We start from the raw sequence: 27,751 nt of genomic DNA on the forward strand, positions 1-27,751 counted from the left end.
TTTCTTGGAACACACATCTCTATTGGGCTTTGTTTCATAAAACGTAACAGCAGTATCCAAGGGCTTGAGCAAAGTAGCATCCAGCCTTGCACATTTCATATATACACTGACTTACACACAAAAATATGATCACCCTGATAATAGCAATAAGAAATGCAATGGAGACCATGTCTCATTTGTACATTGTACTTTACAAATATTTACACTTTACAGTTCTGACTTAATTGCTTCGTATTTACAACCTTAGTTGAAGGGTCATCTCCCTAGAAAGGCTAGATAATCCAACTCCCTGAATCTAAATTACCCACAAATGTTTAGAGAGGCAAGCGAATAGTGTTGGCCTTTAATAATAAACACACACAATATTGAAGGGGTTAGTTTGTTTAGCCTGCCTGCAAAGAAAGCATGTGTATGCTTATAAGTAAGCAACCAGGGGACCGATGACTTTATTAAAGTCCTTTCCCAGTGAATAGGTAATGAGGAATAATGCCTTGCCAAAGGGCACTAGCTCATCGCTTTGGTTTCAAACCCGGGATCTCCCCCTTACGAGACAACTGCTCTACCACTTAGCCATGGCGATGCCATGGGCTGGTCTGTGCTTCACAGTAGTTTGGGCTGAGGTAAGACTTTCATGTATAAACAAACACAGTTCAAATCAGTGCTTGATATATTATAAAGTAACTAAATGTGCAACTTGCCCGCTAGCAAAAGTCATTTCATTTCTATTTTTATGCTCCAAGAACAAATTGGAGAAAGTCGAACATTAACAACGTATATCGTAAGGTGACAATTGTGCATGTGGTGTTTGATTCTCTCAATCAACCATGTTCTGTTCTACAGAAAGTGCATATCCTAGTTCAGCTTATGTCGTCTAGTGCAGAAGATACCACAGGGTGATAGCATACACAGAGCTAAGGCAATTTCATTCACCTAGCACAAATCCTACAGTTAACCCGTTTACTAATGAATCATCCCATTCCCGAAGAGAATGTCTTTTAGGAAACAGAAGAAAGATGCCGATGACAGTTCCAAAGGAACAGAGATAAACAAAAGTTTCTTTTTAACAGGCAATGGGACAACAAGACGCCTGCCAGAATGTCCTGTAGAAAATTGGACAAAGACCATCAATGACAAACCTGCTTTAGTGACCACCTGTCTACAACAAGCACATTGTTTGTTTCCCTTGAAATGGTTTCTCACTGAAACATGTACAAAAGGAACCTGTCTACAAAGACCACCTGTCTACAACATGCACACTTTGGCAGTCACTGTAGACAGGTTTGACTGTATGTAACAGTTCTCTTCCGAGTCTGATTTTATCTCCTAGCTGGTGGAGCGTATGGAGATCCCAGGAACTGATCAGCGATGCGCCCTGCCTCCCGAAGACCACTCAGAAGCGCACCATGGACTGTGGCGGGGTAGTTCCTGATGGTGTGTTCGCCTGCAAAGAAGAGCCGCGGGAGGTTGTTGGCCTGTGGTGGCGCTCCAGGCACGATGGGTGTAGGAGTGACGGGCGTGGCCATCAGGTCGTAGTCGTTGCCCGATGATCCTGCGGCTACGTAGGAGTAGGATCCCCTGGACCATGGGTCTGCACGCCAGCGAGTTACCACAGCATCTTTGGGCTGGGACAAATAAAATAATTCTCAAGATTTTAAAAACTAAACAGATAAGGTACCTAATGAGGGAAACATCCTGATCTAATTCTGATTTTATTTTTTATTTTTTAAATTAAATTTCATGTACACTCAAGTATACAAGAATTAAATTCATTCATTCTTTTTCTTGAAACAAACAAAATACCTGAAATGTATTTATTAAGGAAGTTAACTTTAAAAGGGAATATGAATGCAATGAAGTTAGTTATCTTGAATGTTCATTAACAGCAACATTTCACATATCTAGTCAGTCTATTTTAATATTCCACCTCTAGAATTTGCCTAGTAGAGCAGGTTGCCATGGGATTCAATACAAATCACAATCACAAAGATTTTCAAGAAATCAAGCGAAGGAAAATGTCAATTTCTCTTCTATGTATACATTCAAATAGTGTACTACATTTAAAAGGAAACAATCTTACCTGTTGCACAGCGTTGTTGCCAAAGATGCCCCTGAGTACGGTCAGACATCGCCCAACGATGACGTCATCGCTGACATTCTCCATGATCTGCGCAGCCTCGCCAGCCACCAGGGCCAGGAGGACAGGGGCCTTGTAGAGGTTCCAGAAGAGGAAGAGCTCCCCACGGCTAGCCGTCGTGCTTCCGACGTGCCCAAAGAGGTTGATGACGGGGTCCCAGAAGCATTTGTCGAAACACAGCACCACCTGGTAAAGAAGTAACATGGAAGGTTGTTAATAATAATTATAATAACAATATTCCGCTTTTATATAGCGCCCAATACATCAATACAACGATGTGCCGGAGCCTGTCGTTTATAGGAGAAATCAGAAAGATATTCAGGGCTCTCGCTTCACCTTTTAAATGTATTGCCAGCCAAGCAACCTTGAGAACTGCTTTGATGGCCAATTGGTGAGCATATTATAGAAAAGTGCACAAAATTCACATATAACAAATAATAGGTTTGCCTTAGAGGATGTATGTCGTTGGCATCTGACCAACTGCTAACTTTTAGCCCTGTGTGTTGCTCTTCTACGAGATGTATTTGTATGAGGTTTGGCATCATAGCACCAAGATTTACCAATCAATGGGGCACACAATACACAAGAGTGAAATACCAATATTCATTTCCACTGGGTATAGATTGTAGATTTGGTGTTATGACTTTGTTTTGATTCTAGAACCTGCTGGCTCCAAAACTACTGATCTAAAACCATTGAGCCATCATGTTTTAGCATGAAAAAATTGTGACAAAGTAAAACAAATTTTCTGAGGGCTTCTACACAACTCTACCTTATTAAGATTGCCGTATCCCATTCTCTGGACGGCACTCGTCTTCCACTCCGGCAGAGGGGGTGAGAAGTGGACCACGGGCGGGGCCTGCTTGAGCACCCCTAGAGGGAGGGTGCAGAGGGCTGCATCGGCCTTGTACGTACAGCTTCCTCCTTGACCTTTGATGCTCTGGGTCACAACCTCGACACCTGTGGGTCGAAGGGCAAAAGGTTAATGGAAATCTTCATGAATATGAAAGGAAAAAGAAGTGGTTGAATTTTGAATAAATCTGTCATTTTAATTAAAATGCTTGAAAACAAAGCAATTCTTTGACAAAATATGCTAACACCTACAGTATGTATTGATATAACAAATTGCACTTCACTCATTTCAACGTTACATGTAGGTATTTTCATATTTTTGACATCAAATGGAATTTCATGACATGAATGGCAAAAAAGGAATGTCTCACTATTAATGCCAGCTAAGTGCCATTAACATAACCATTTCGCATTTGGAAGGTACATGTAAGTGATGACTTACATGTATCTGCCTATGCCTAAATCATGAAAATATACTGAAATGGCATTTCAAGGTAATTTATTTAACACTGGAAGTCTGGCTAATAAATTGAAATAACAACCCACTAACAAGCATAATTTAATTATCATTATTACCACCAATGATCAACCTGCCTCACCTGTGGATGTGTACTTGATCTGCCTGACCACCGTGTTGAGCTTGATGTCCAGTCCCTCTGACAGGGCCACGGGGACGCAGGAGTAGCCATTGCGGACGGTCAGGTGGCTGCCCGAGAACTCAAAGTCGTCGTCCTGATCCCAGTGCTTGAGGGAGAGGGTGGAGAGGGGCGTGGCATTGGCAAACTCCAGATTGGCAAAGTGCCAGTCAAGGATCTGACGGTCCCTGGACGAGAGGTATACATCGCTGGTGGGCAAAAGAGGGAAGAGAGAAACCATGAAACACTGTATTGATACAGATGAAATATGATCCTTCTAAAAATATTACATGACATCAACAGTAACAGTACACTAACAACAATTTCACTTTTAATATGCCTTTTCATTAGGTACTGCTATGAGTTCATGTGTTCCTTTTTTATGTGTTTTTATGTTACATATTATATCTTGTTTTTTTGGCCTCTTAAAAGGTTTGTTTCCTTTTTTGGGGCCACTGCCTTCCTCACTTTTAATAATTCATCTGATGTATTGTCGTAAATTTGTCTGTTTGTATGTGTATTTTTTATCTGTTGATCTCTTGAGGAGAAATAAATCTAACTTGAAACTTGAAAACTTGAAAATCCATTTTTACCTTGGAGGATTGTTTTCTAGGTCTTGGATCTTCTCTTCCAGTTCCTTCTGTTTCTCTTTCTCAACGTCATAATCCTGTAGAGAAGGAAATAAACTTGTCATACCTAATAATATTCCGTTTTTATATGGTGCTTATATCAACGATGTCTCTAAGCTCTTTACAGATATATTCAGGCTTGCCCTCACACAACTAATGCACACTCTCCACTCCCTGGGGGGGCATTCCAGCAAGGTATCATTTTAATGAAAACCATTAGTAAAGAATGTGATCGCATGAGCATTTCAATCATTTCTCAGACGGTACATGGTTGTAATGAGGACATCACTGTTCATATTCTTTACGAACACAATTGCAAAGACTTTCAAGAATTCAACTGACGGATAATTTTATTACCCTATTTTATATCACCTAGAAATTATAATCCAATTATGCAATCATTCATTGTATTGTTTCCACATTATAATAGGTGATGAACGAGGACACTGAAATTACCTAAGGTTGATTTTCCAGAGTTATTGAGATTGCACTTACTACTACGAAAACTTGCAAGCAAACTTCTGCCTTTTATTTTTTTTTTATCATGGCAATACGTGCTTTCAACAACAGTGTTCTTCAAGGGAAATCTTAAGCAGTATATGAACAAATAAACAAGCATTTATATTTGAAATGAAATAACCAATAATCACATAACAAATGGATATAAAAACTGAAGGAGTCCATCATTTAATGAACTTTGTTTAAAGCCCCACTGTCCTACTTGTAGCTACTTGCTCCCTCTATATAGAAAACTTCCCCAATCGGTGCCTGTTGGTCCCGCATGATCCTCTTTTTCTTATGTTAATTGAGAGCTGAGTTAATGAGATAGCCACCTGTCAGTGACCTCGCTGTGTGATCTAATCCATCCTAGCCACACTAGTGTTGATAAGCTTTAATATACACCCCCTTTAAACAGATCGTAAAACTAAAATAGGAAAACACTCCCTGCCTACCTTGCATGCTGCATTGAGATCTCTGAGTTTACTGCGAACCACAAACTCTGCTGTGATGTCCCTCGTCTGCTTGCTCTCCGTTGCTTTCTTGTGCTGGCGGTTCAGCTCCTTGATCTTATCTTGTAAAGACAGGATCTGGAAAGGTAGACAATTCAGAACATAAACAATTACAGTCAAACCTGCTTTAGTGACCACCTGTCTACAAAGGCCACATTTTTGTTTCCCTTGAAAGTGGTTTCTCATTGAAACATGTACTAACCGAACATGTACATAAAGACTACTTTTCTGTCTTCCTAGGTTTTACTGTACATGGTCAAATGATGGATTAAAGTAATTAATGTTATACATTATGATAAGGGAGGGGAAGCCTTTTATTAGTACATACATGTACATGTATTGTTTTTTATATCTTTTACCCATATTATACAATCAATACTTTTAATTCACCACTACACAAAATTCTGTGGAGAGTTGAAGACATTTATTAGATACCCCCCCCCCCCCCTCCCCCCCCCCCCCCCCCCCTCAAAACAAGGGGGAAATCTTCTTTTCTTACACTTAGAAGATTCCCTTCACTGTAGAAATGTTATTTGTCTTTCTTCTTAATATGCTCCCCTCATCTTAACACACATTTGCCCAGCAGGAATAATGACATTTGCACCAGATTTTAGTCTACATTTTGATCTGCTGGATCAGACTTTTCTTCTAGTTACAACTGTACACGATGATAAGTCTATTGCATCCATTCCTTGCCTGGGTAGAATACATTATAAGATGATGACGTGGATCCAAATCAAATGATTAGTTGAGAGCGTACACGTGACCAGGCATTTATTTTGCCCAACACGTAATTTTGATAATGACCGGTCATTATCAAATGCTAATGCCCGGTCATTAGTAAAATCAAGTTATAAAACATTGTTTTATAAAACAAATGATACTCATCATTTTGTTCAGGTATTAGTAAAATTACCCATAATCTGTACCTTCAAAACAGTCCAAAGACTGTTCCAAAGGTACCTTATGTGGGTAATTTTTACTAATGCCCTCACTGCTGTGTATTATTTGTATACTTATAAATACATACCTTAGACTGCACTTGCTTCAGCTCATCTTGTAGAAGGATGATATTCCTCAGATAGTCTCCCTTCTTCTCTTTGACTTGCTTCTCTTGTAACCTATGAAACAAACAAGGTTCATTGTTCAGTCACATACAAGACAGAATACGCCATTATTTGAAAAGTGTCAAAAATGTCACAAATAAAATCAAACATGCTGAAGGACAATTCAATGTTAACTCATTGATTTCGTCAAAATTGTTTTTATCATAGGAAAGTCTCTATTATAATTTATCTCACCCCTATAATTGTAATGATGAAATTGCTTTCGATGAAGGAGACGCCCATTTATGTAAGTCACAAGCATGACTAACAAAATTTTCATAACTTTAAAACCATCATAAAATGAATCTCAGTGAATTTCCAAAGCTCTTTGGAAGTGCATAGAGACGTTATAATGTGATATGCACTATATAAGAACCAAATATTATTATTATTTTTATAATAACAAACCAAGCAAAGAATTCCAAATTCCAAACAAGCAAAAACACACTTAAAGACATAGGAAATGTAGATGTCCAAATCAAGGACCTGTCATGTTTTGAGTCACACAAAATGACTTAGAATGTCTCTGATCATCAAAAACAATTGAAGTAAACATGGAACACATGCATTTAGTACTGCATTGCAGTATCAATCAGATATTGACAAGTTGATCATACATCACAAATAAGATAGCAAATATACTACAAGCAGCATAGGCTTACTTTATGACTAGTTCCAGAGCCTCGCCCAATGAGACAGGCTTGCCATTGAGGTAGTTGAAGTCTAGCTGGTGAGAGAGGTAGGAGGTGGCTTCCAGTAATCGATTGAATTCTCTTTCAACCATCTCATCTTTGTCCTTGGGGATTTGCTGCACGGAAGAAGGAACAAATTTCATGAGAACTAGGGAAATCGCATTATTAAGAATTTGAGCAAAATAGTAAGATGCTCCAACATCTGCTGTGGCCTTCAATTTGTAAAAACTAAGAGGTCATGGCTAGGGTTGAACCAAGTTTTCCAGGTTAGGTTCATGATTACGATTAAAAGCTAGCTCTAGTATAAGTATTTGGTAGAAAATTTAAGTCAGGCATTTGATTAGTGTTAAAAATGTATGACATATCATTCTGTCGCTGTATCATCCCATAAAATTACAAGTAAAATTCAAGGTTGTCCATTGCAGATATTAAATAATGGAATATCAAAAATGAAACATTGAAAAAGGGCCTGAGATGAGGCAAAAAATACATTGTTTTGTCAGAAATGAAAACATTTCCTTGTAGTCCAGTCAACGTGATAATTCAAAGGTGCATGAAGGTTTCAGTTCATAAGCAACTTAATTTGCCCTTTCTCTCACCTGAAAAGTGATTCTGATTAAATTCTATAACATATTCAAAGTTACCCCTCTCATTTTTCTTAACAAAACCTACTACATCCAGAAATACCGCCTTTATAACAAGATATTAGGCGGTGTCACACAGAAAAATCCCTTAAAAAATCCTTTCAAGGGAGAATTTTCTTACTTTGTTAGAGGATTTTTTTGAAGGGATAATTGATGACAGACAGCCAAAAAGAGGATGACTAAAATCCAGATTTTGGGCCTCCGTGTGACACCGCCTAATGTGTCTTGCATATTTTGGACCACATCCTGAAGTTAATTACATTGATACATGAGGCGGTGTCACACAGAAAAATCCTATAAAAAATCCCTTGAGAAATCTTTTCAAGGGAGAATTTTCTTGCTTCCATTGAGGGTTTTTGAAGGGATAATTAATGACAGACAGCAATTAAGAGGATAACTAAAATCCGGATTTTGGGCCTCTGTGTGACACCGCCTATGTATTTTAACCTGAATGTACATTGTAATTCACCTGCAATGTACATTGTAATACACCTGCAATGTACTTATTTAAATAAACCATTCAATCAATCAGTTTATATCAGCAAAACTCACCGTTTGCCCTCCACTCTCAAAGAGTGGACACTTCTGTTTGACCTTTGCCAGCTCCATGTTGACCTGCTTGCTGATGATGGTCATCGGGTTCCCACCCAGACCAGTGACCACCATGGCACCGAGGTCAGCCACGTAGTTGTTCTTACGGTAGGTGGTCACTCGACCACCGACTCGATCTCGAGCTTCGAGGAGGATGACGTCGATGCCGAAGGTCTGGAGCTGCCTCCCAGCGGTCAGCCCAGCTATACCCGAGCCAATGATGATGACCTGGAATAAGTTTTCAAAATAAAGATTTTCCTTTGAATCGCTCACATTTTATTTGGCTGTTCCAGACACTTGGATGATAGAGCAAGATAGAATTCATCAAATTATTTGTGATTTACTTCATGACATTTTTTGTCAATCAAATCATCTTAGTTGTAATGTTGACCACATGTTTAAATCAATTAACAGAAGATGTTTAATACACGTGTTAATGCCACAAAAAAACATTCACTTCTTCGATCAAGCAGTACTAATAGATTACTCCCATCAAAGGGAGAAACCCTAATAAGAATGATGCCATTTAGTTTTCCAGTGCATCTCATATTTTGGCTTAAACTTTACACTCTCTCTTTTTCTCACACAGAATTTAAAAAATGGCGGTTGCTGTGGTCTTTTTTTAATGTTTTACCTTGAACGTAGATTTTTGCGTTGGCGGTTGCAGCCTCTTGTAGACACCAAAGTTGATATAGCCATGCCTCTCTAAGTAGGCATGAACTCGAACTATGAGCTGGACATCACCTGAAATCAGTAAAGAGGAAAATTATCATTGTTGGAACTTATGAGCATTGAAAAGGGTTTTCCCCAAGTCGATGCAAATAAATAAATGTTCCTATCGCAAGCACTGAACGAAATTTTCTATGGATAAATACATTACAACAGTCACTTACATGTAGAAATACATTGCCAAATAGTTAGCATATGTTAAGTGCTCCAAAACCAAACCCATTACTTTTCAAGTGCTTCATTCAATTCAATTCAAATTCGTTCGTCCAAGTTAAAAACATGGAAATGTAATACACCATATATTTTACAAGCAAAAAAATACATATATACAGTCAAAACTGTCTATAGCGACTGCCCAAGGGAAACACAAAAAGTGGTCTTTGTAGATAGGTGGTCACTAAAGCAGGGTTGACTATATAAACAACAAAAACATAATCCTATCTTGTGTTAAAATGAACAAAAAGCCCAAATCATTATGTAATCCCAAGCAAAATGGTACAGTATCATGTCATATGATTATGCTCACTAGAGCAACTTTAACTGATTTTTGTGTGCAGCCTAATTCACTTTTGTACACATTTTATCATGCAAAAACGGATATTATATTGCAGGGTCGTGTTCATATCTCAAATTGTTGAGTGTCAGGTGACAACGTTTCATCCAAAAGGATACTCGCTATTAAACAAATGACCTATTTCATATAACTTACTGTTGTACGGAGCTTCGATCTGTGGAAGGGCAATCGCACAGGTCAGCTGTACTTTAGGGTTCTCCAGCCATAGTTGAAGCTATGTGTACAAAAAGGAGAAAACCAAGATTACATGAAAACTACATATCAAGACAGAAGCCCAAATTGCAGCAGCTTTGTATTGGATATACATGTACATGAAAAACATTGTCTGCAAAAAATTCTTCAAGAATAATACCATTCCTTACTATGAAAACAAATGAAATTTTTTTAGTCATATCAAAGTTATTGTTGAAAGAAGGACTAACTTTAAATATATGAACAAATCAAATGAAAACAACGATGCTTTTAAAGAGTACATGCAACAATACTATGCAATGTATACATCACAATGGGGTTTGAATTCACAAGATCTTTAAATAGATCTTTAATCTGATCCACACTCAATTTATGTTACTTGTGCTTTCAACTACTTTTACTATGTCCATCTTTTTATATTTGTCATATACATTCATACGCAGTTTTATGTATCTGTTTTTATATATTGAGTGAAAAAATAAATTGAATGACTAAATGAATTGAATGAGAATAGTACATGCACATGTTTCAGAGGTACTGCTTATGCAACAATTTTGAAACTGTTTTTGCGTTGTCCTTTGGGAAACTCTAGTTAACTTACGATCCTGTTCCTGATGTACAAGAATAGTTTCTGTGTTTGCATGGGACTCTGGATGATATCAGGAAAGCAAGCAGCCTCTTGAGATGTCATCTTATCGTGGGGTAGACGCGCCGAGAAGGCAGCACCCTCCAAACCTGCGGATCAGTGTAATACAAGACATTGATCTACATTTGCCACACTCAACCCAGGTGATTTAAATGGGTACCTGACTACCTGGCAGGAATTACTTCCTTGAAATGCTAGAGCGCCGTAATGGCAGCCATGCTAAAGCCAGAGTAATAATCAGGAGCGCCAGGAGTGTCAAGTCTGACAGACATGAGCGCTATACAAGAACCCACTATTATTATTATTATTATAACACATTTGTGTTTACAGCAGCTCTTTTGGACTTACTGTAGGACAAGGCAGGTTTCATGATTTATCGCAGTGATTTTTTTAAGCTTGTAAATAAATAGTTTGTAACAATTATAAAAACATACATTCCAATGCCATTTGGAAAACCTGTAGGCAAGGCAAAACCATAGCAAACAGGGCCAAGGTCTTTGATAATTTGAATTCATCAAGTTCTCTGTGTTTCAAATACTTAGGCCTTGAGACATCCTAGGTCTAATTTGAGCCTATCGAGGCAAGTTCATATCTACAATTGAAAGTACAGATAATAAACTTTCTTGTCTTTAGAATTCCTAACTAAGGTGTAAAATTAAGGGGGGAAAATAAAAATACCTTTGGGTTCTGACAGTTCTTCTTCTGGTTCCTCTTCTTCCGGGATTTTTGCCGTTCTCTTGGACTGTCTTTCTTCTTCTGAGAAGTACTCATCCTCGGACAGATTGGCCAACTTCTCATCCATTTCCCGATACTCCACCTGATTCAAAAGAGAAAGAGAGCAAGGATACCTGGTTATTAAGGCGACTGAGAAAACCTGGTAAAAAAAAAAAAAAAAAAAATGTAGAGGAGCCTAGACTCTAGAGGTCTACTTGATCATGTACATATAGGCTACATGTAAACAATGATACAACTTTAAGTTGCTAAGGTTTCTTTTTCTTCTTTCCTTCTTCCCTCATCATCATCATCGATCATCATCATCCTCCTTCTTTTCATCAAGACATTCATTCTTTTGTTTCGTTAGTTATCAGTAGATTGCCAAGCTTAAGAAAACTCTCAAGCCCCATGCAGTACGATTGTTTTCAAATGAAATGACAGTGAGTCCAGTTTTATAACATTTAGATCTAGTAAACAATAATAGACTTAATACAGTACATAGGATTAGGTCTATAGAGTCTATATTCATAACACACACCAATATTATTTGTACTTCATCATCATCACTCGTTGAATAATGAACATGTCACTCATCATGATGGGTCTCAAAAGGTTTATGAAATCTATTCCTTGTATTTTTAAACTTCTTCAAATTGCTGTTTTTAATTAACTATCCAGATCCAGAATGCCAAATACACAAACTGCATCTGCACAAGATGTCTGGGTAGACCCCTACTGTATTAATTGGCAATTTCAACAAAAAATAAAATTTCTATGATAGTCTATGATTGACATTTTTCTTTTGTTTACCCGAGGTCTTTTCCTCCTGCTTGTTCTTCTGAGAGGTTCATCACTTCCATTTGCGTGGCCCTTGTGGTGAATTGATCCATGGCTCGATGAAGGAGGCATGATGCTGTAAACTGGCGTAGGATGATGTTTCCCTGAGCCCGAACCTTGATGGGAACCCGAGGACTTCCCACTGCTGCTAGAAGCCATCATCATCATAGTCGGCTTCTGTGCCGCTCCACTAGCGCTAGCGCTAGCTGAGGAGGCGGATGCCGAGGCGGAGGGTTGGCTTGCAGCGGTCACTTGTTGGGTCTGCGGAGGGCTGCTCCTCTCCTTCTTTTTAGCACCTTCGTCGCCGCTAGTGTTGGTGCTGCCACCGGAATCCTTCTCTTTCTTCTCCATTCTTTCAAACAAAAATGCGAAATATGATGAAAATTAAGACCGGAAAGAGTAAATCCCGATTTAAGAAACCTTCATTCGCTAACCCTTTCGTTCCCGTATTTTACACGCACTCCTTTGTTGTATTATTCAGGTCGAAGGTGAAATCAATCAACTGATGCATTGTGGGCAATGACTAAATTAAATTAGATTTTGATCGCCATGATTGTGTGATCCGGTTGATTTGTCAGTCAAATTTCAATTCATTGATACATTTATCGAAATCGAACCCTTCTCAAATTCATCAAAATGATGTCATCTGGGAATTTTCCTCCCAACGCCTACCAGTCTTTATCATCTAGAGGGATGAGGGTAAGGAAAATTTTGACGAAATTTTGTTCACAGTGACTGAACCTGTGAATAGAACTGACTGTGTGTGATCATGATTCGGGACGTCATTGAATGCGTGAGTGTATAATCTCTGTGTGTGTGATATACCGTGTGCGTTTCGTCGTCGCCTCCTCCGTCGATTCTGCGACGGAACAAGCCGGGCGGAACAATATCGACTTGTTTTGTTGTGTATTTAAAAAGTTATTTGATCATTATAACGAAAAATTAACTCATCCCCGAAAAGGAAGATTGCACTTTGTCATGACACTTCTTACTATATGAACAAAAAGTGTAATATATGTTTATTTCACGTTAGTCATATATATATGTTTCTCTCACTGCGCGGTCGCGGGCTGCTGGACAGCTAGCTAGACGGGGTGATTTGCCATCATATTTAATCACCTAATCATTATCATAATACGTTGCCAATTTGAAACTGTAACTTTTTAAGGATCTTTGAGAGGAGCCTGAAACGGAATAATTGTGGATATGTGTTTGGATTGCTTGTTTAATCGCATTTAAATCTAAATTGCAATCAATACAAATCTATTGTAGACTAGTCTTCATTATAGGCCTGAATAACTAAGCGCTTATACAGATCAATTTCAAGCAAGAATACAAGAAGAAGAAGAAGAAGAAGAAGAAGAAGAAGAAAAAGAAAAGAAGAAGAAGAAGAAGAAGAAGAAAAAAAAGAAGAAGAAGAAGAAAAAAAGAAGAAGGAGAAGAAGAAGAAAAAGAAGGAGGTGAAGAAGAAGAAGAAGAAGAAGAAGAAGAAGAAGAAGAAGAAGAAGAATGCATGGTCTTGATTCATGAATATGATCTAGTAATAATTGATGATGATTGTGATGAAGATAATGATATACATTGTAAATGGTGATGATAATGATAACAATATTAATAAAAAATGGGCCTAATAATGATTATAATGATAAGTACAATAATGGTTATTATTATTATTATTTTGTATTATTATTATTATTATTATCATTAGCCTATCATCGTCATAATAATAATAATGATAAAAGTGATAACGATAATTGTAATAATAATGGTAAATACACTGTCGCTCATATAGTTGGAATATTTTTGTTTACCCCAATTAATGGAATTATTTTAAAATAATATACTAGATATACACGGATAATAGTATATACATTCTCAGATTTTATTGAATAATAATTTGCCAATGTTTGTTTTGCGTGACTGCTAAAGCTTGTGTATATGCTTATCAACTGGGGGACCTACGCCCTTAAGTCATAAATGACAGTAATGAGGATTAAGATTAATGCTCCACAAAAGGGCATTTAGAGACATTATCTTCGTACTAAGCACTATAGGTTGCTAAACTAGAATATATATGTTTTGTTCTTGTTTTTATTATTATTAGAACACATAAATAGAATTTTAAACAGCATGTTAATTTCTTTTAAATCGAACTTGCCATCTTATACCTTTCAGTGATATAACATGTACATACTTTACAGCTAATGCTGGATAGCCAATTGATCTCAAATATAATAATAATCTATTTGTATATCATTCACTTTTTTCCAAGTAGAACAAAATCGATTAAGAAAAAAAAATCGCGATTTAAATCGAATAAATCTATTTTTTTTTTCCCCTGTCTGTTTTTTAAATCACGATTCGTTTTCTCCATTTCTGTGTTTTCGGATGTTTTTCACTAGAAGATGATAATCAGATACACGTCTGAAAATTCCCAATTAAACCCCACACGGAAGCATTGAAATGAAATGATTGTTATTCATTAGTTTTCCATCCTCTTCGGATAATCACATTCAGGGAATTTATCAACTGTCTTACAAAGGATTTACCAACAGGAAATGCGAGGCAGGTGCGTACGCAGGATTTTTAAAAGGGGGGGGGGGGTTAACATTTATAAATCGGGCCGAAAATTTCGCAACGACTCAGCCAGCCGCTGAATAAGCGGGGGGGGGGGGGGGGGGGGAAGAGGACACTTTTTTTTTTGGTCTCGAAATTTGAAAAATTGACATTTTGCTCCGTTGGGGGGGGGGGGGGGGGTAAGGTCACCTGTTTAGGTCATCCATTTTTTAAATTTTTTTTTTTAATAATTAAAAAAAAAAAAAAAATCCAAAGTGGGGGGTTTTAGGTTTTGTTTTTGTTTTTGTTTTGTTTTTGTTTTTGTTTTGTTTTGTTTGTTTTTTGAGGGGGTGGAGTTTCGCACATAAAAATACCAATTAACCCCCCAAACCCATCCCCCCCCCCCCCCCCCCCCCTGTGTACGCGCCTGATGCGAGGCGATAATATTGTTACCTTTTTTTCAGGGTGGGTGGGAGGGGGCTATGTTTTGCATAGTCGGTGAATAAGAAAATCGAACTGTCTGACTCCTGATTTTAAAAGTGCATAAAAGGAACATATTTGAAATAGAATTTACGGCACAAATCACATCCCTTTATACCTAAAAATCAGTCGCTTGTGTTTTCCTTTTGTTTTCTTTTGTTTTACCTATTTCAAATTTAAAATACATAATGATTCTTCTTTGAATGCTTACGTATAGACATTCAAATATAATTTAAAATAATTGTCTTGTATTACACTTTAGTATAATATTCCAGAATTTCGCTTTATTGATGCAAAAAATAGATTCTTGAAGAGTGGTTCGGCTATAAATATATATTATGATGGGTTTAGAACCATACCTCATTTTATGTTTTAGTGAACAACTGACGATGAAAAAACCTTGATCTTATTGGAATTATCATTCAAAGCAGTTAAGACCTCCAATCTGCATTTAGAGACAATTTTGAATATTGGTAAAGCCTCAAAAAAAAATCATGAAATGGGGAAAGGAGGCTCTTAACATTGGGTTCGGGACAAGCCATTACAATTTTGTTAGAAGCTGTCTTCTTCTTCCTCTTCTTCAAGATAATCTGCCTCCTTCAATACTGAAGATTATTGCAGATGCCGTAAACTCGGCCTGGTTGGGGTATGCATGCAGGTGGACCATTATACACCGGGGTTTCCCCCTACCCTTATACGAATAGTGCAATATGTTCTTAACGTGCAAGGGTGGTGACTCTCCTGTACACGGGGCCTCCATTTAACGTCCTATCCGAGGGACGGAGTGTTTTCCACTTGACATAACCTGCATCTATGAACAAGGGGAAGGGCACGTTAACACACAACGCAGACTTCAGTCATCCGGCTGGGTGGGAGTCGAACCCGGGATCTTTGGTTCGATAGGCAGATCCCGGGTTCGACTCCCACCCAGGCGGATGTCTGGGAGCAATGTAAAAAAGGTCAATAAGAGAATTGGAAAATTGGTCTATACTGTTTGGTTTTGGAATCGTCAAAATGATAAGAATTGACCCAGACTTACTGAAAGCTACGTGCACTGCACACAGAATATTTATAAGGGACTGCCCAAACTGTCGCATAAAAGTTTGTTCAAAGTATTTCAGTTACTTTTGGTCATATTTTGTATTTAAGGGCATTTGAAGAGCAAATCTTTTCAGGGTCCATTTCTCCTATGGTATTCTTAAGCACTAAAATAAAAAGGATGAAAAAGTTGACAAATTTATTTTCACTCTCACCAGAAAATCAGAAATGAACATTACACCCCAGTCTTGGTTTGTAGCGCTTTCTTAATCTTTTCCAATTTCGGATGGATCATACAATCTAGATTCTAGAATGATCTAGAGAAGGAATTCGATTTTTCGACAATGCATTATTATAAGTCCTTCCTGTGCAGAATTATAGTTAGGGCTAGACTATAAAATTGGAACATAAACACCCCCTCCCTTCGGTATTATAATACAGTATTATTTGGGGATCATAAATAGATATATAGTCTGCTAAAACACGTCACTGTCCGGAGTTACCGGGAGAGCATGGAATTTTTAATTAGAAAATAAAATAATTGAGATTCAAACAAATAATTATACATAATTTATACTTCCATATTTGTTGAATATCCATGAGCATACGGGCACAAAATCGCACAGGGACGGGGTTCTGTCATATCTAGACCGAATAAGATTTTTTTTTTTTTTTTTTTTTTTGAAATTTCGAATGTCAAATTGCTGGCTTAACATGAAAATCACATGAAAAATTGACTACGTCATTAAATCGTCCTTGTTTTCACGAAGTGACGGTAGTGAGGAAAATCGTAACGCAAAGTGAATGCAATTTTTTTTCACTACAGTCACTTCGTGAAAACAGCGACGGTCTATGTCATGTTAACATCAGAGAAATTTCAAACCGAATGGAGGATATTTTGACCTTATTTAACATTAGACTTCTCCCAACGTCCCATAATAGTGTAATTATGTAAAATCTTCGTCACCACACTAATATTGTTTAATAAATCATTTCCTTCTTATTACCATGACCAATAATCATTAATTATTATCCAAGGGACACATACGCACTTTATCGTTCTTTATCTCTATAGGGTAATTCCATGAAGCCACATAGAAATTACGTCATAGTCTGGGCCATTCCTCCATGAGGAAGCGCGATGGCTCAGTGGTAGAGCAGTGGTCTCGTAAAAAGGCGTAACCGGGAGGTCCCGGGTTCGTAACCAAGCCATTGCGCCCGTGCTCTTTGGTACCGCATTAATCCTCATTACCAAGTTCCTCGGAGCGGCCTTAAAGCCGTCAACCCCCTGGTAGCTTATTACAAGCAGTCATGGGGTCAAACAATCATCACCAATAATACACCCCCCCCCCCCCGAAACAAACAAAATGTGACCTGAAAAATAAGCCTAATATATGGAATAATTTTTAGGGAAAAAACATCTCATGCGATTACTCACGGAGTAAAAGGGGATTATTTATAGAAAAGGTAATGAAAGGATCAGTGGCGGATCCAGGGGTGGGCCGAAACGGCCGCAGCCCCCCCCCCCCCCCTATTGGCGAAGCAAAAAATTGAGAAGGAAAAAAGAGGAAGAAAAAAAAGAAGGAAAAAAAGGGGGAAAAAGGAGAAGATAAAAGAAAAGAGAACAAAAAAAAGTAAAGAAAAGAGAGAGAGTTCAAAAAAGAGGAAAGAAAAAGAAGAGAGGAGCCGGGGAGAAAGAAAGACAACGAAATGGCACTAAAAATTAGTGACAGTAACGACGAATAAGGGAAAGACAAGGGGAAGGGGGGTGCGTGAAGGCGGATGCATTGAGGGGAGGGGGGGGGAGGGGTGACTGGCCGTATTCTTATTTTTAGGTTATGCGAAACTGAGTCGAAATTATGCTTCTTTTCAAAACAATCTTAGCATGCTTGTTTATGTTAAGCCGGAGTGCATGAAAAGGTTAGTGTAGAAACACTTCTGAAAAGGCCGCGCCCGGCCCCTCCAAAGAACGGCAGAATGGTAATCTATAAATTATGGGGTCATTCTTGATGGCTTGGGAGTCGTTATTAAGGAGGGGGCCGGCCCTACTCAAATGGTAGTGACGGTAACGATGGATAAGGGAATAAGGAGGAAGGGATGCACATGCAGGCGCGTACGCAGGGTGGGGGGGGGGGGGGGGGGTCGAACCCCCCTCAATTTTTTGTCAAGTTGTCAAGTTGGTCCTGATGTGTATAATGCGTAGACCAGGGGTTCTCAAACTTTTTCTTTGACGGTCCAGAAGCGATTTCTATGAAAGCTGTAAGGTCCGAATTGACACTTGTATACTGAAGATAATGAGGCTTGTTTTTGGTCTATATCTGATCCAAGGAGAATTGTTACAGTTTTAAAAAAACAGAACCGCCAGTGCTTCCACTCGTTTAAATAGAGAAAAAGAACACCCAATATCCTGGAATTTGAAAGAATTTTCTTAAAACTTTCAAAATGCCTCTTACGTGGATTTCTTATTTGGATGAATCGCTATGACGTTTTAATATATATCAATTATTGAGTGGGCTTATTTTGCTTTCTAATGGATCCATACAACATGGCAGAGCTTGAGGGGTCTGGCAGAGCCTTTTCAAGAGAGAAATTGTCTTTAGGAGAAAAAAGAGGTTATTTCTAAAATGAAATGAAAGGGTTATTGACTTTCAAGAGAGAAAATTGTCTATAAGAGAGGAAGAGAGGTTATTTCTAAAATGAAATGAAAGGGCTCTTGTCAAATAGCCCTTTCATTTCATTTTTTCTCTCGAAATAAACTCTCTTTCTCTCTTATAAACAATTTTATGGGATGGAATCTTCAATCTGAAGCCTTTTTGTGCTCTTTGAAAATGGCACACTGAATGGGGGCAGTGCAATTTAAATTTCAAGGGATGGATTAGAGTTTTTATCGCTCTTGAAAGTCAAATAGCCCTTTCATTTCATTCTAGAAATAAACTCTAATACATTCCTTGATATTTAAATTGCGCCGCCCCTATTGTGTCCTCTTTTTAAAGAGCACAACAGAGCCCTCAGATTAGGCAGCAAGTAGCAAAACAAACACTATGAACATGACTGACAAAGAAAGTGGACAAAATATACAGTTCCTCAGGTAGATAAAGGAACATCCCTTTACTGCTATCATGTAAAAACTGTAGAACAGGTGTCACATGCATGTTCACCTGTTCTACACATGTTTGCATAATAGCAGTGAAGGGATGTTCTACCACGTAACAATAGGCCATTTTCGTAATGTAACCAAATTTAATGCACAGGTCTTTGTGAAGTGCCTCAATACAAACTATTTCATTCACCTGATAGGAATAATAGTATTTCAATAGACAGAATCCTAACTGCATACATTATTGTTGTTGCCAGCTAGGTTGGACAAATATTATGGCTTGACCTACCTAGCAACACTTAATATATGCAGTTGCATTCTGACTGTTGAAATACTATTATTCCTATCATGTGAATTAAATAATTTGTATTGAGGCACTTTACAAAGACCTATGCATTAAATTTGGTTACATTACGAAAATGGCCTATTGTTGAGAGTAGAATGAGGAACTGTATATTTTGTCCTCTTTCTTTGTCTGTCATGTTCATATAGTGTTACTTCCTACATGCATGTATAACGTTGAGTGCAATCTAAAAGATTTCTAATTGTAGTCAACATGGGCAGTTGAGTACGTTGACACGCATGGTCAGTTGGCGTTCGTCGTGTTCTCGTCCACTCATTCTAAAAGTCCCTATTCAATGGGATGATGCCCATATCATTGAGTTTGAAACGCACTTCTGGTCAAGAATGGTAGAAGAAGCATCTGCATAAAAAGGATGAATCCTTCACTGAATAGGGATTCTTGCTATACATGTACACTTTTACCTTTGTGTAAATAATAAAAGGTCCACGGGCGTGGTTGTTAGAAGCTTAAACTACATAAAACTCTCTCCAATTTTGCAGGGGGAGAGCCTTTGTCGGGAGTCTTTAATAATAAAAGGGATAAATCCTTCACTGAATAGGGATTCTTGCTATATGTTACCTTTCTTCGCTCCAGTGATCTCGAGGCAGCAGACAGCAAGAAATTGTGTAAATAATTTGCTGTTGCCGGGAGTCTTGCACGGGGCGGAGCCCCAGGAAGTTCTTGAACTTTAAACAAAATTAGGAAATTCCAAATAGTCGTCATGAGAGATAGAAATTGTAATTTCCTCCTTGAGAGTCACATAACCCCTTTCATTTCATTTTAGAATTTAACCTCTCTTTCTCTCTTAAAGACAATTTCATATAACTTCTGCTTTCGTATTGTTGTACTTTCGTCCGCAGACTACTTTCCAATATATCTAATACTTGCACTAATCTCCAATTTAAAAAAAAAATCGTCTACTTTCTCTCAAGACAACATTATATAAAGGATTCATTAATACAAGGCTATCACGCGAGTAATCTCTTAATTTCTAACTTCCTGCTTTCCTCATCTCCCAGTCTGCCTTGCTTCAATATTCCTCGTTACTTCCTTCCAATTGAACTCCAACTTAATTGATGTTATACACTGTATCTATTCTTCAACTACAGGTAGATGCAAATGTTACTCAAAATCCATTATATAAATCACACTCAGGATACAGCCAATCGACGAGAATTGCTTCAATCTATATTTTACATGTATCATTAATAATTGTCTAGGTAACATGTTGGTGTGTTTTTTAAAATGTATTTCCATGGTGCACCTTCTTGGTTACAAAAAAAATATGTGTATGTATTAACGTAAGTTCGTGCCTTTACATATCACAGTAGAAATCAATGTTTTATATTTGATGCAGAATAATATTAATATTTGGAGATTAGAAACACAAACAGTTTCTATAACCGTTCAAGTGTTTCAAGAAAAAGTTAAGCAAACTTTCTCCTGGATGTAAATTGGAATTTTAAGCGGTTTCATTGGATTAATCGAGAAATTCCCCTCGCTAGCGTGTAAATAAAAAATACGCCGGCCGGCCATACGTAAATGGCAGTGACGGTAACGACGAATTAGGAGGAAGGGGTGCATACGTGAACTACAAGCGTATTGGGGATGATCATACTATTATTTTAGAGTGTGCAATCTGGGTCGGAATCCAGCATAATATATTTATAAAAAAAAGAGGTTCACATAAAAGCACTCATGATAAAGCCGCGCCCGGCCCCTACAACATCATTTTGGATTTTCAGATGATGGGGCGGGTGGCAGGGGTAGGGGGCAAAGTTCGCCCCACTCTTCAAGTACCCCCCCCCCCCAAGGGCCACTTTTCCTTTGTAAAGAAGTGCCTCTTCCTCTGTTTAACTCGGATAAGCGCACATTTCATCAACACATGTGCCCCCTTTCCTATCTGATAAGGGCTATTTAGAAAAATGAGGCCCTTCATAAATAAAAAGTGTCCCTTTTCATCTCTGGTAAATGACCATTTTCATATATCAGAAGTTAATTCTTTTCATTTCAGTGCGCTCTTCACCTCCGATGATTGCCCCTATTCAAATCTGAGAGATGCTCGTTTTACTTTGAAAAGTACCCCTTCCCCTCCTGATAAGTCTTTTCATCTATGATGGGTGCCCATTTTCACCTTTGCTAACTGCCCTTTAATTTTGAATCGTGCCCCTTTTCCTTTCTATTAAGGGACCTATCCCCTTTTCATAAATGCCCCTTTTCACCTCTGATAAATCAATTTCTGATGGATGCCCCTTTTCCGTCGACAAATGCCCATTTCCCATACTCATAAGTGCCCTATCTCATTTCTGGTGAATGCCTCCTTTCAGGTGTAAGAAGTGCCCAGTTTGAACCTTTGATAATTCTCTCCTCTCTTCCTTTCACTATTTTTTTCTTTCCTATCAACGTTCTGTTATATACAATGTAATTTTCATAATAATATCTATAATGTTCTTTCGGTAACTGTGTTAATTTATTATGGGCGTTCCCAACTCAAGCTACGCTTTCCGGGTTTTCGCCTCCTTCCGTATCTGAATTAATTACTGTATACTCTATGTTGAAATAATTGTTACATATATCATGTATATATACATTGTGTTTTATATTATGCTGTTGAGAAGGAAATAAATGTTAATAAATACAATACAATACAACAATTACTCTTTGTACCTTGACACATGCTCCTTTTCTTTTCTAATAAGTGTCTTTATCCCTTTCGATATATGTCCCCTTAACCTCTCATCATCAGGCACGTAGGCACGGGGGGGGGGGGCACGTGCCCCCTAACCTGCTCATCATTAGTCTTGCACCTAATTTAAAGCGACTAAGAGTAATTTTCCCTAAAGCTCGCTCGCTCGCTCGCATTTATAGATGATACAATTATATGTCACTTTAAAACAAATGTTTTTTCAGTCTTCCGTGATGCTTATAACCCCATCATGATTTGGTTTTTTCCTCTTTATAAGATGTAATTTTTCACTCTGCCACCTCACAGATCTTACATTTTTTCTCGCTCGCTTTGCTCGCTCGCAAATGAATATTCAGACAGCCAAAAGTGTGATGCTTAAGCAATAACTTGTATGATATATAAAGAAAAACAAATATTGAAATCGTCCCTGATAATGGGATCACAATGAAAGGGTATATACCAATGTCTAAAAAAATGTATATTTTCGCTTTGAGATTTCGCTTTGTAGGTGCCCTTTTTTGTTGGTGCTTTCCACTTTGGAAATAGCTCCGCCGCCCCTGCTTACGCATTAGTGCCAGCGTTAATTTCACGCTTGTGCGCACAGGGTGTGTGTGTGTGTGTGTGGGGGGGGGTTCCTCTCTAGCTCTGAAGCTGTTTTTTTTTTTTACCTAGATTCGTGCGATTCGGTTAATACTTTTAGAGGGAGTCTGAGGGGTGATGTGCCCCCCTCTGAAGCTGACATTTTTTTGGATTTTTGAAACTGGATTCGTGCGTTTTGGTTAACAATTTTTTGGGGAGTCTGATTTGATTTCAAAACACCTGCAGTTAATGCGGGATGGTGTTGCAGCCTCTCTTTCCCCGAAAATTTAAAAATTACCAATATGCATTTGTTATATCTTATCTCGTATATTTTGGTGACAATTAACACTTTTCACAACATACATAAGCTCAAATTTCCGCTCACTCGCCAAATTATTAAACCAGGAAATAGATATTGGGGCAAGAGGCTTCAGCCCCCACTGATGGAAATGTCAAAAAAATTGCGCGCGAGCATAACTTGAAAACGGGGAATGTTGATATCGGACAAGAGATGTGACTTGAGCATGTCCCCTTTCCAAAATAATTGTGCCCGTTTGTAGGTACCAGTACACTATTAAAGTACAGTGCTTTTAATATGACCTTGTCAGTATTGGCAAGTTTAAATAACGGTCTGCGCGAATTTTGAATTTCCGGCCCCCCCCCCCCCCCTATTGGAAAATCCTGGATCCGCGCCTGAGGATTAATATGAATTAAACAAAACAAACTGTAAGGGAGGTATATTTCAGATTGGTGATTAAAATTAGTTGTCGGGGGGAGATATTCGGGTGATAAATTTCATGGTGAAAGTTGTCCGTGAAGAAGTTGCTCAGGACCTTTGACCTATTGTTTATTGCATTTAGTTATTTGTTTGTTTGTTTATTGTCTGTTTGGTTGCTTGCTTGTCATGAGGGGGGGGGGCTCTATAGGCCTTCGAAATAGTTACCGCGTATGCCTTTCACTATCTCCTCTTTTCTTTTCTTTTTTTAGATTTCAATGAGGCACATGTTCACATTGGAAACGAATTCTGATAAAATATTTTTGAGCAGGGGATGGCTCCTCATGCATCAAGTTGTGTTTGTTTGTTTGTTTCTCCATTTCTTTCTGTTGTTATTTGAAGGTAGCTCCTCTTAACTCATTTCTGCGTGGTCTTTCATTTCTTTTATTTTATTTTATTAGATTTCCATGAAGCACACGTTCACACTGGAACATAAACGAACCCTGGTGAAATATTTTGAGCAATAGATGGCCGGACGGACTCTCGTGTATCAGTTTTTGTGTTTGTGTGTGCGTGTGTGTGTGTGTGTATAATTTCTTGATTGTTTGTTTTGCTATTGGGAACTTGGGAAGGTGCACATGGTCCTACAACTTCGTTACTGTATATATGCCTCTCACTGTTGTTGTTTTCTTCTCTTTGCTTATCTTTATTTTTCTTTAGATTCCCATGAGGCACACGTTCACACTGGAGCAGAAACGAACCCTGATGAAATATTTTGAGCAAGGGATGGTCGGTCAGAGCCTCATGTATCAGGAAAAGATCCAGCAATGCGCACAAGAAGCAGCACTGGAATTCGATGTCGTTAGGGTAAGCACTAAAATTGGATTTGATGGTCCTATACTTCTCATTCTCTCTTCCGTTCCCCTCTCTCGCTCAGTCTCCCCCACCCCCCCCCCCCCTCTCTCTCTCTCTCTCTCTCTCTCTCTCTTTCCCTCTCCCTCTCCCGGTCTCTGTCTTTGTCTCTCTCACTCTCCCTCTCTCTCTCCCTCTTTCTATTTCTTTTATTTCAGTCAGGGGCAGACGCATGGTTGTCAGAGTGGGAAACAAATTCTTGGGAAATATGATTAGGGAAATCGCGCAAGCCGTCCCGTTTTCGCTTAGTGGAGGGAAAAAACACGGAAAGAGTATCGGAGAGATATCATTTTCCAACAACTAATAATTTCGGACATTCTGTTTAGCATGAAAAAAGCTCCATTTTATTGTGTTTTATAAACAAGCGATGTGATACCTGACATAAATCCTGGTTATCATGAGTTTTATTTGTTTGTCTTTCCTTGTTGTTGAATCTAGAATTGGATCGGTAACCAGCGGAGAAAGCGACGCTTGGAAGAAGTCCAAAGAGCATGCATGCAGAGTTATATTGACCATGTACCACCGGGAGAATGTAGCGAGGGAATGCCACCCGCAAAAATACAAACCTTGACCATGGCACCACCCCGCCAGACCCAGATGCTTTTCTTACCGCACATGGCAAAGCAACATGGACTTGGTACGACGCCGCCTCAGCAGCAGCCGCTCCCTGGTGGAACACCCGGTGAGGGCGCTCTCCATGGCTCAGAGGCATCTAATCCGCAACACAATGAACCCCATCAATCGCAGGTGAATCAAATGGCGTTAACGCAACTGGTACCCACGAGCCAAAACCACCAGCAACCCGCCATACAGGTACACGCCCCTCCGCATACTTCGCCACGCATGCCAAATCGTTCGATTCCACCATATCTTCAAGGACAATCCACCACAGGTTACCCGCCATCGGTAACCGCCACTGACGGCATGCTGCCAAATAGCATGCCGGCTCAAGCAACCATTGCAACGCCTGCGGCACAAGCACCGACATCACAGAGATCCAACCATTCTTCCCCGCTAGGATCGGTTCCATCTCCGGTCATGTCAGCGGCGTCCATGCAGGATGAAGACATCGGGTACCATCAGACGCTGATTCGAGGGTTCTTCCCTGGTCCTAGAGGAGCTAGAATGATGCCAGGAAGTGTACTTCCGGGGCATCCACAACAGGGGATGTCCCCGCCAAGCTTCACCGTCTACCCATCGGTTAAGATGATGCCACCACCAAAGGAATCCCCAGAAATGAGGCACCACGAAATAAGACGAATCGTGGAGCAAATCCAGATGAATGTAAGTTAATCGAATATTGTAACTTGGGATGAATTTTATTGTGAGATGTTCAGGGAAGAGAATGACTGAAAACTCAAATATGCCAATTACCCTTGGGTTTTGCGCTGACCAGGAGAATTTATGTTTCTCACACTTTCTTACATCTTGCGCAAAGGTACCCAGTGAAATTTATGAGTGGTACCGACTCGTGAAATATGCTCGCCGCCTCATGAGAATGTCCCACTCAGGGCCATTATTTTGATATTACATACTTCTGTGACTCTGTGAGTAATTCCGAGTTCAGACACTCTTTTGACAATGTAAGCAAGGCATTGCATTGTTAAACTTGCCAAGATAATTACTATGGATTGGGAAATGCCGGTCGCCTGATCACTTATCAACTCTAATTTGCAAAAGAAAAGCTATGCAATAGACCAGTTTACTAACGGTATTCAAATTGAATGCATAAATTTTAAACGAAGCTTCTTGTTTATAACCTCAAAGCTTTCTCGAGGCTTTCCCGACATATCAAGAAGTAATGTATGCAGACTGGATTCCAAGTATTGTAGTTCGTTCATTAATATCAGGTTAATGGAATAACTCGTCAATAGGTCCCCAGGAAAAAAATATCCATAAGTTTGAATAATATTAGTATAAACTTGTATATTGTTGCCCACGTGGAATTGCCTTTGGGGTGTTTCTTTTCTTTGTTATTCTTTTCTTTTTTCTTGCCTTTCTATCCTGTTGTTCTTTTCTTTTCTTTTCCTTTCTTTCTCTGCTTTTCTTTTCTTTTCTTTTCTTTACAATTGCTCACTTTTTTTTAAATCTCAGCTTTCGGTTTTGTTTCTTTCTTCCTTTACTTTTCTTCTCCTTTTGTGTGTTATCGTATTGTTGAAAACATACTTGTTGTACTTGTTATTTCTAATGTATTTCCTCATTTTGGTGGCCTCGGGTCTTTATCTTCTTTCGTCATTCGTGTGTCACAGTGTTTTTTTTTTCTTTACAAATTGAAGTGTTTTGTAACCTTTTATGGTTTCATTTAAAAATTGTATCACTTTAGGGCTTTGTAATGACGCTATTCTCATTAGATTCATTAGAAGGTCGTTATTTATTTATTTTTTTTTTTTGAGGGGGGGGGGGTATTTCCCAATTTGTCAGAATTCTATTTAAAAGAAAGGGTTTTCTGAATGAAGCTATACGTCGAAAATTGGATTTGTTTAAGGCTTCGTCAAGGAAAGTTGTTAGGTCTGTATTTAATGTTTCCCTTATCCTATATCCCCATTCTCTCTCTCTCTCTCTCTCTCTCTCTCGATCTCCATCTTTCTCCCTCTCTATCTCTCTCAAATCAATACTCCCTCTCTCTCGTTCTCCCTTTCTCCCATCATCTGTCAATCATTAGTGAGCTAACAGGAGACAGTGGTATGTAACTTCCCCTCAGCTCAGCACGTGCTCACAGAAGAATTGTATTCTTTCATACAATACCTCCACGTTACCTTTCTTTTCATGAATTTTCTACAGCATGTCTGACATGGCAAGTCCTATGTTGGTATTGTATGGTCTATTGACTATTGTAAACAGGAGGTCAGCTCTGGTGTAGCTACAAACCATTGTCTCTTGTTAGCTCACTAATTATTGACAGATGATGTCACAAGATTAATGAGATCTGGAGTTTGTTTAAAAATCTATAAAATATACATTTAGATGTTTGAATAACAAAATAGGAGTTGTATGCAGCCCTGCAATAGACCAGTTCACGGTTAGCACATGGCTGCAATGACCCCGAATATCCACAGATCTTCAAAACATGAAGAGGTCCCACTTTGTACATTTTGAAATTATCACTCCTACAGCGATGGAGATGCTGCATACTTAGCCTTTGTTTCCCCTTTTCAAAGAATACTTCCACCTGTGTATCATGGAGTGCTCTGCTTGTGCATAAATGAATAATGATTACATAACTTTCATGAGCACGTATCCAGTATTCCGTCTCCGTGTATTTCACAATTTGTTCTGCAATGACCTTGATCTGCTCATGCTCAGACTGCAACCGTGAACTGGCTTATTCAACAGGAATCAACTTATATTTAGTTGTCATGC

The 27,751-nt window shown here is 38.7% G+C and overlaps 2 protein-coding genes across 2 annotated transcripts in view; one reads left to right on the top strand and one right to left on the bottom strand.

The window, feature by feature from the left end:
• Positions 1–12,516, bottom strand: LOC575875 (lysine-specific histone demethylase 1A). The gene is made up of 14 exons (XM_030994490.1): positions 11,959–12,516; positions 11,113–11,251; positions 10,390–10,523; positions 9,732–9,810; positions 8,928–9,037; positions 8,255–8,521; positions 7,029–7,174; positions 6,291–6,381; positions 5,204–5,338; positions 4,215–4,288; positions 3,586–3,830; positions 2,907–3,094; positions 2,078–2,320; positions 1–1,622 (listed from the first exon to the last, which is right to left on the bottom strand). Exons 1-14 carry the CDS (start codon positions 12,334–12,336, stop codon positions 1,317–1,319), a joined length of 2,535 nt encoding a protein of 844 aa, XP_030850350.1. The 5' UTR covers positions 12,337–12,516; the 3' UTR covers positions 1–1,316.
• The window catches only part of LOC100890961 (serine/threonine-protein kinase LATS1), a 16,884-nt gene continuing 1,640 nt past the window's right edge, over positions 12,508–27,751 (top strand). Inside the window, exons 1-3 of the mRNA XM_030994491.1 lie at positions 12,508–12,684; positions 24,200–24,346; positions 24,830–25,675. Coding sequence (XP_030850351.1) covers positions 12,622–12,684; positions 24,200–24,346; positions 24,830–25,675 — 1,056 coding nt within the window. The 5' untranslated portion in view covers positions 12,508–12,621. The remainder of the gene's footprint in view (positions 12,685–24,199; positions 24,347–24,829; positions 25,676–27,751) is intronic.

Source organism: Strongylocentrotus purpuratus, unplaced genomic scaffold, assembly GCF_000002235.5.
Source record: "Strongylocentrotus purpuratus isolate Spur 01 unplaced genomic scaffold, Spur_5.0 spur5_scaffold_21, whole genome shotgun sequence".
Taxonomy (NCBI): Eukaryota; Metazoa; Echinodermata; class Echinoidea; order Camarodonta; family Strongylocentrotidae; genus Strongylocentrotus; species Strongylocentrotus purpuratus.

Bases quoted from the DNA above. Each gene is read 5' to 3' on its own strand.
- LOC575875 (XM_030994490.1), bottom strand. From the start codon at position 12,336: ATGGAGAAGAAAGAGAAGGATTCCGGTGGCAGCACCAACACTAGCGGC. The intron at 10,524-11,112 runs GTATTTTTATTT...ACTGATCCGCAG, and splicing joins AGAACTGTCAGAACCCAAAG to GTTTGGAGGGTGCTGCCTTC. The intron at 5,339-6,290 runs GTATGTATTTAT...CTACCTTTCCAG, and splicing joins TGAAGCAAGTGCAGTCTAAG to ATCCTGTCTTTACAAGATAA.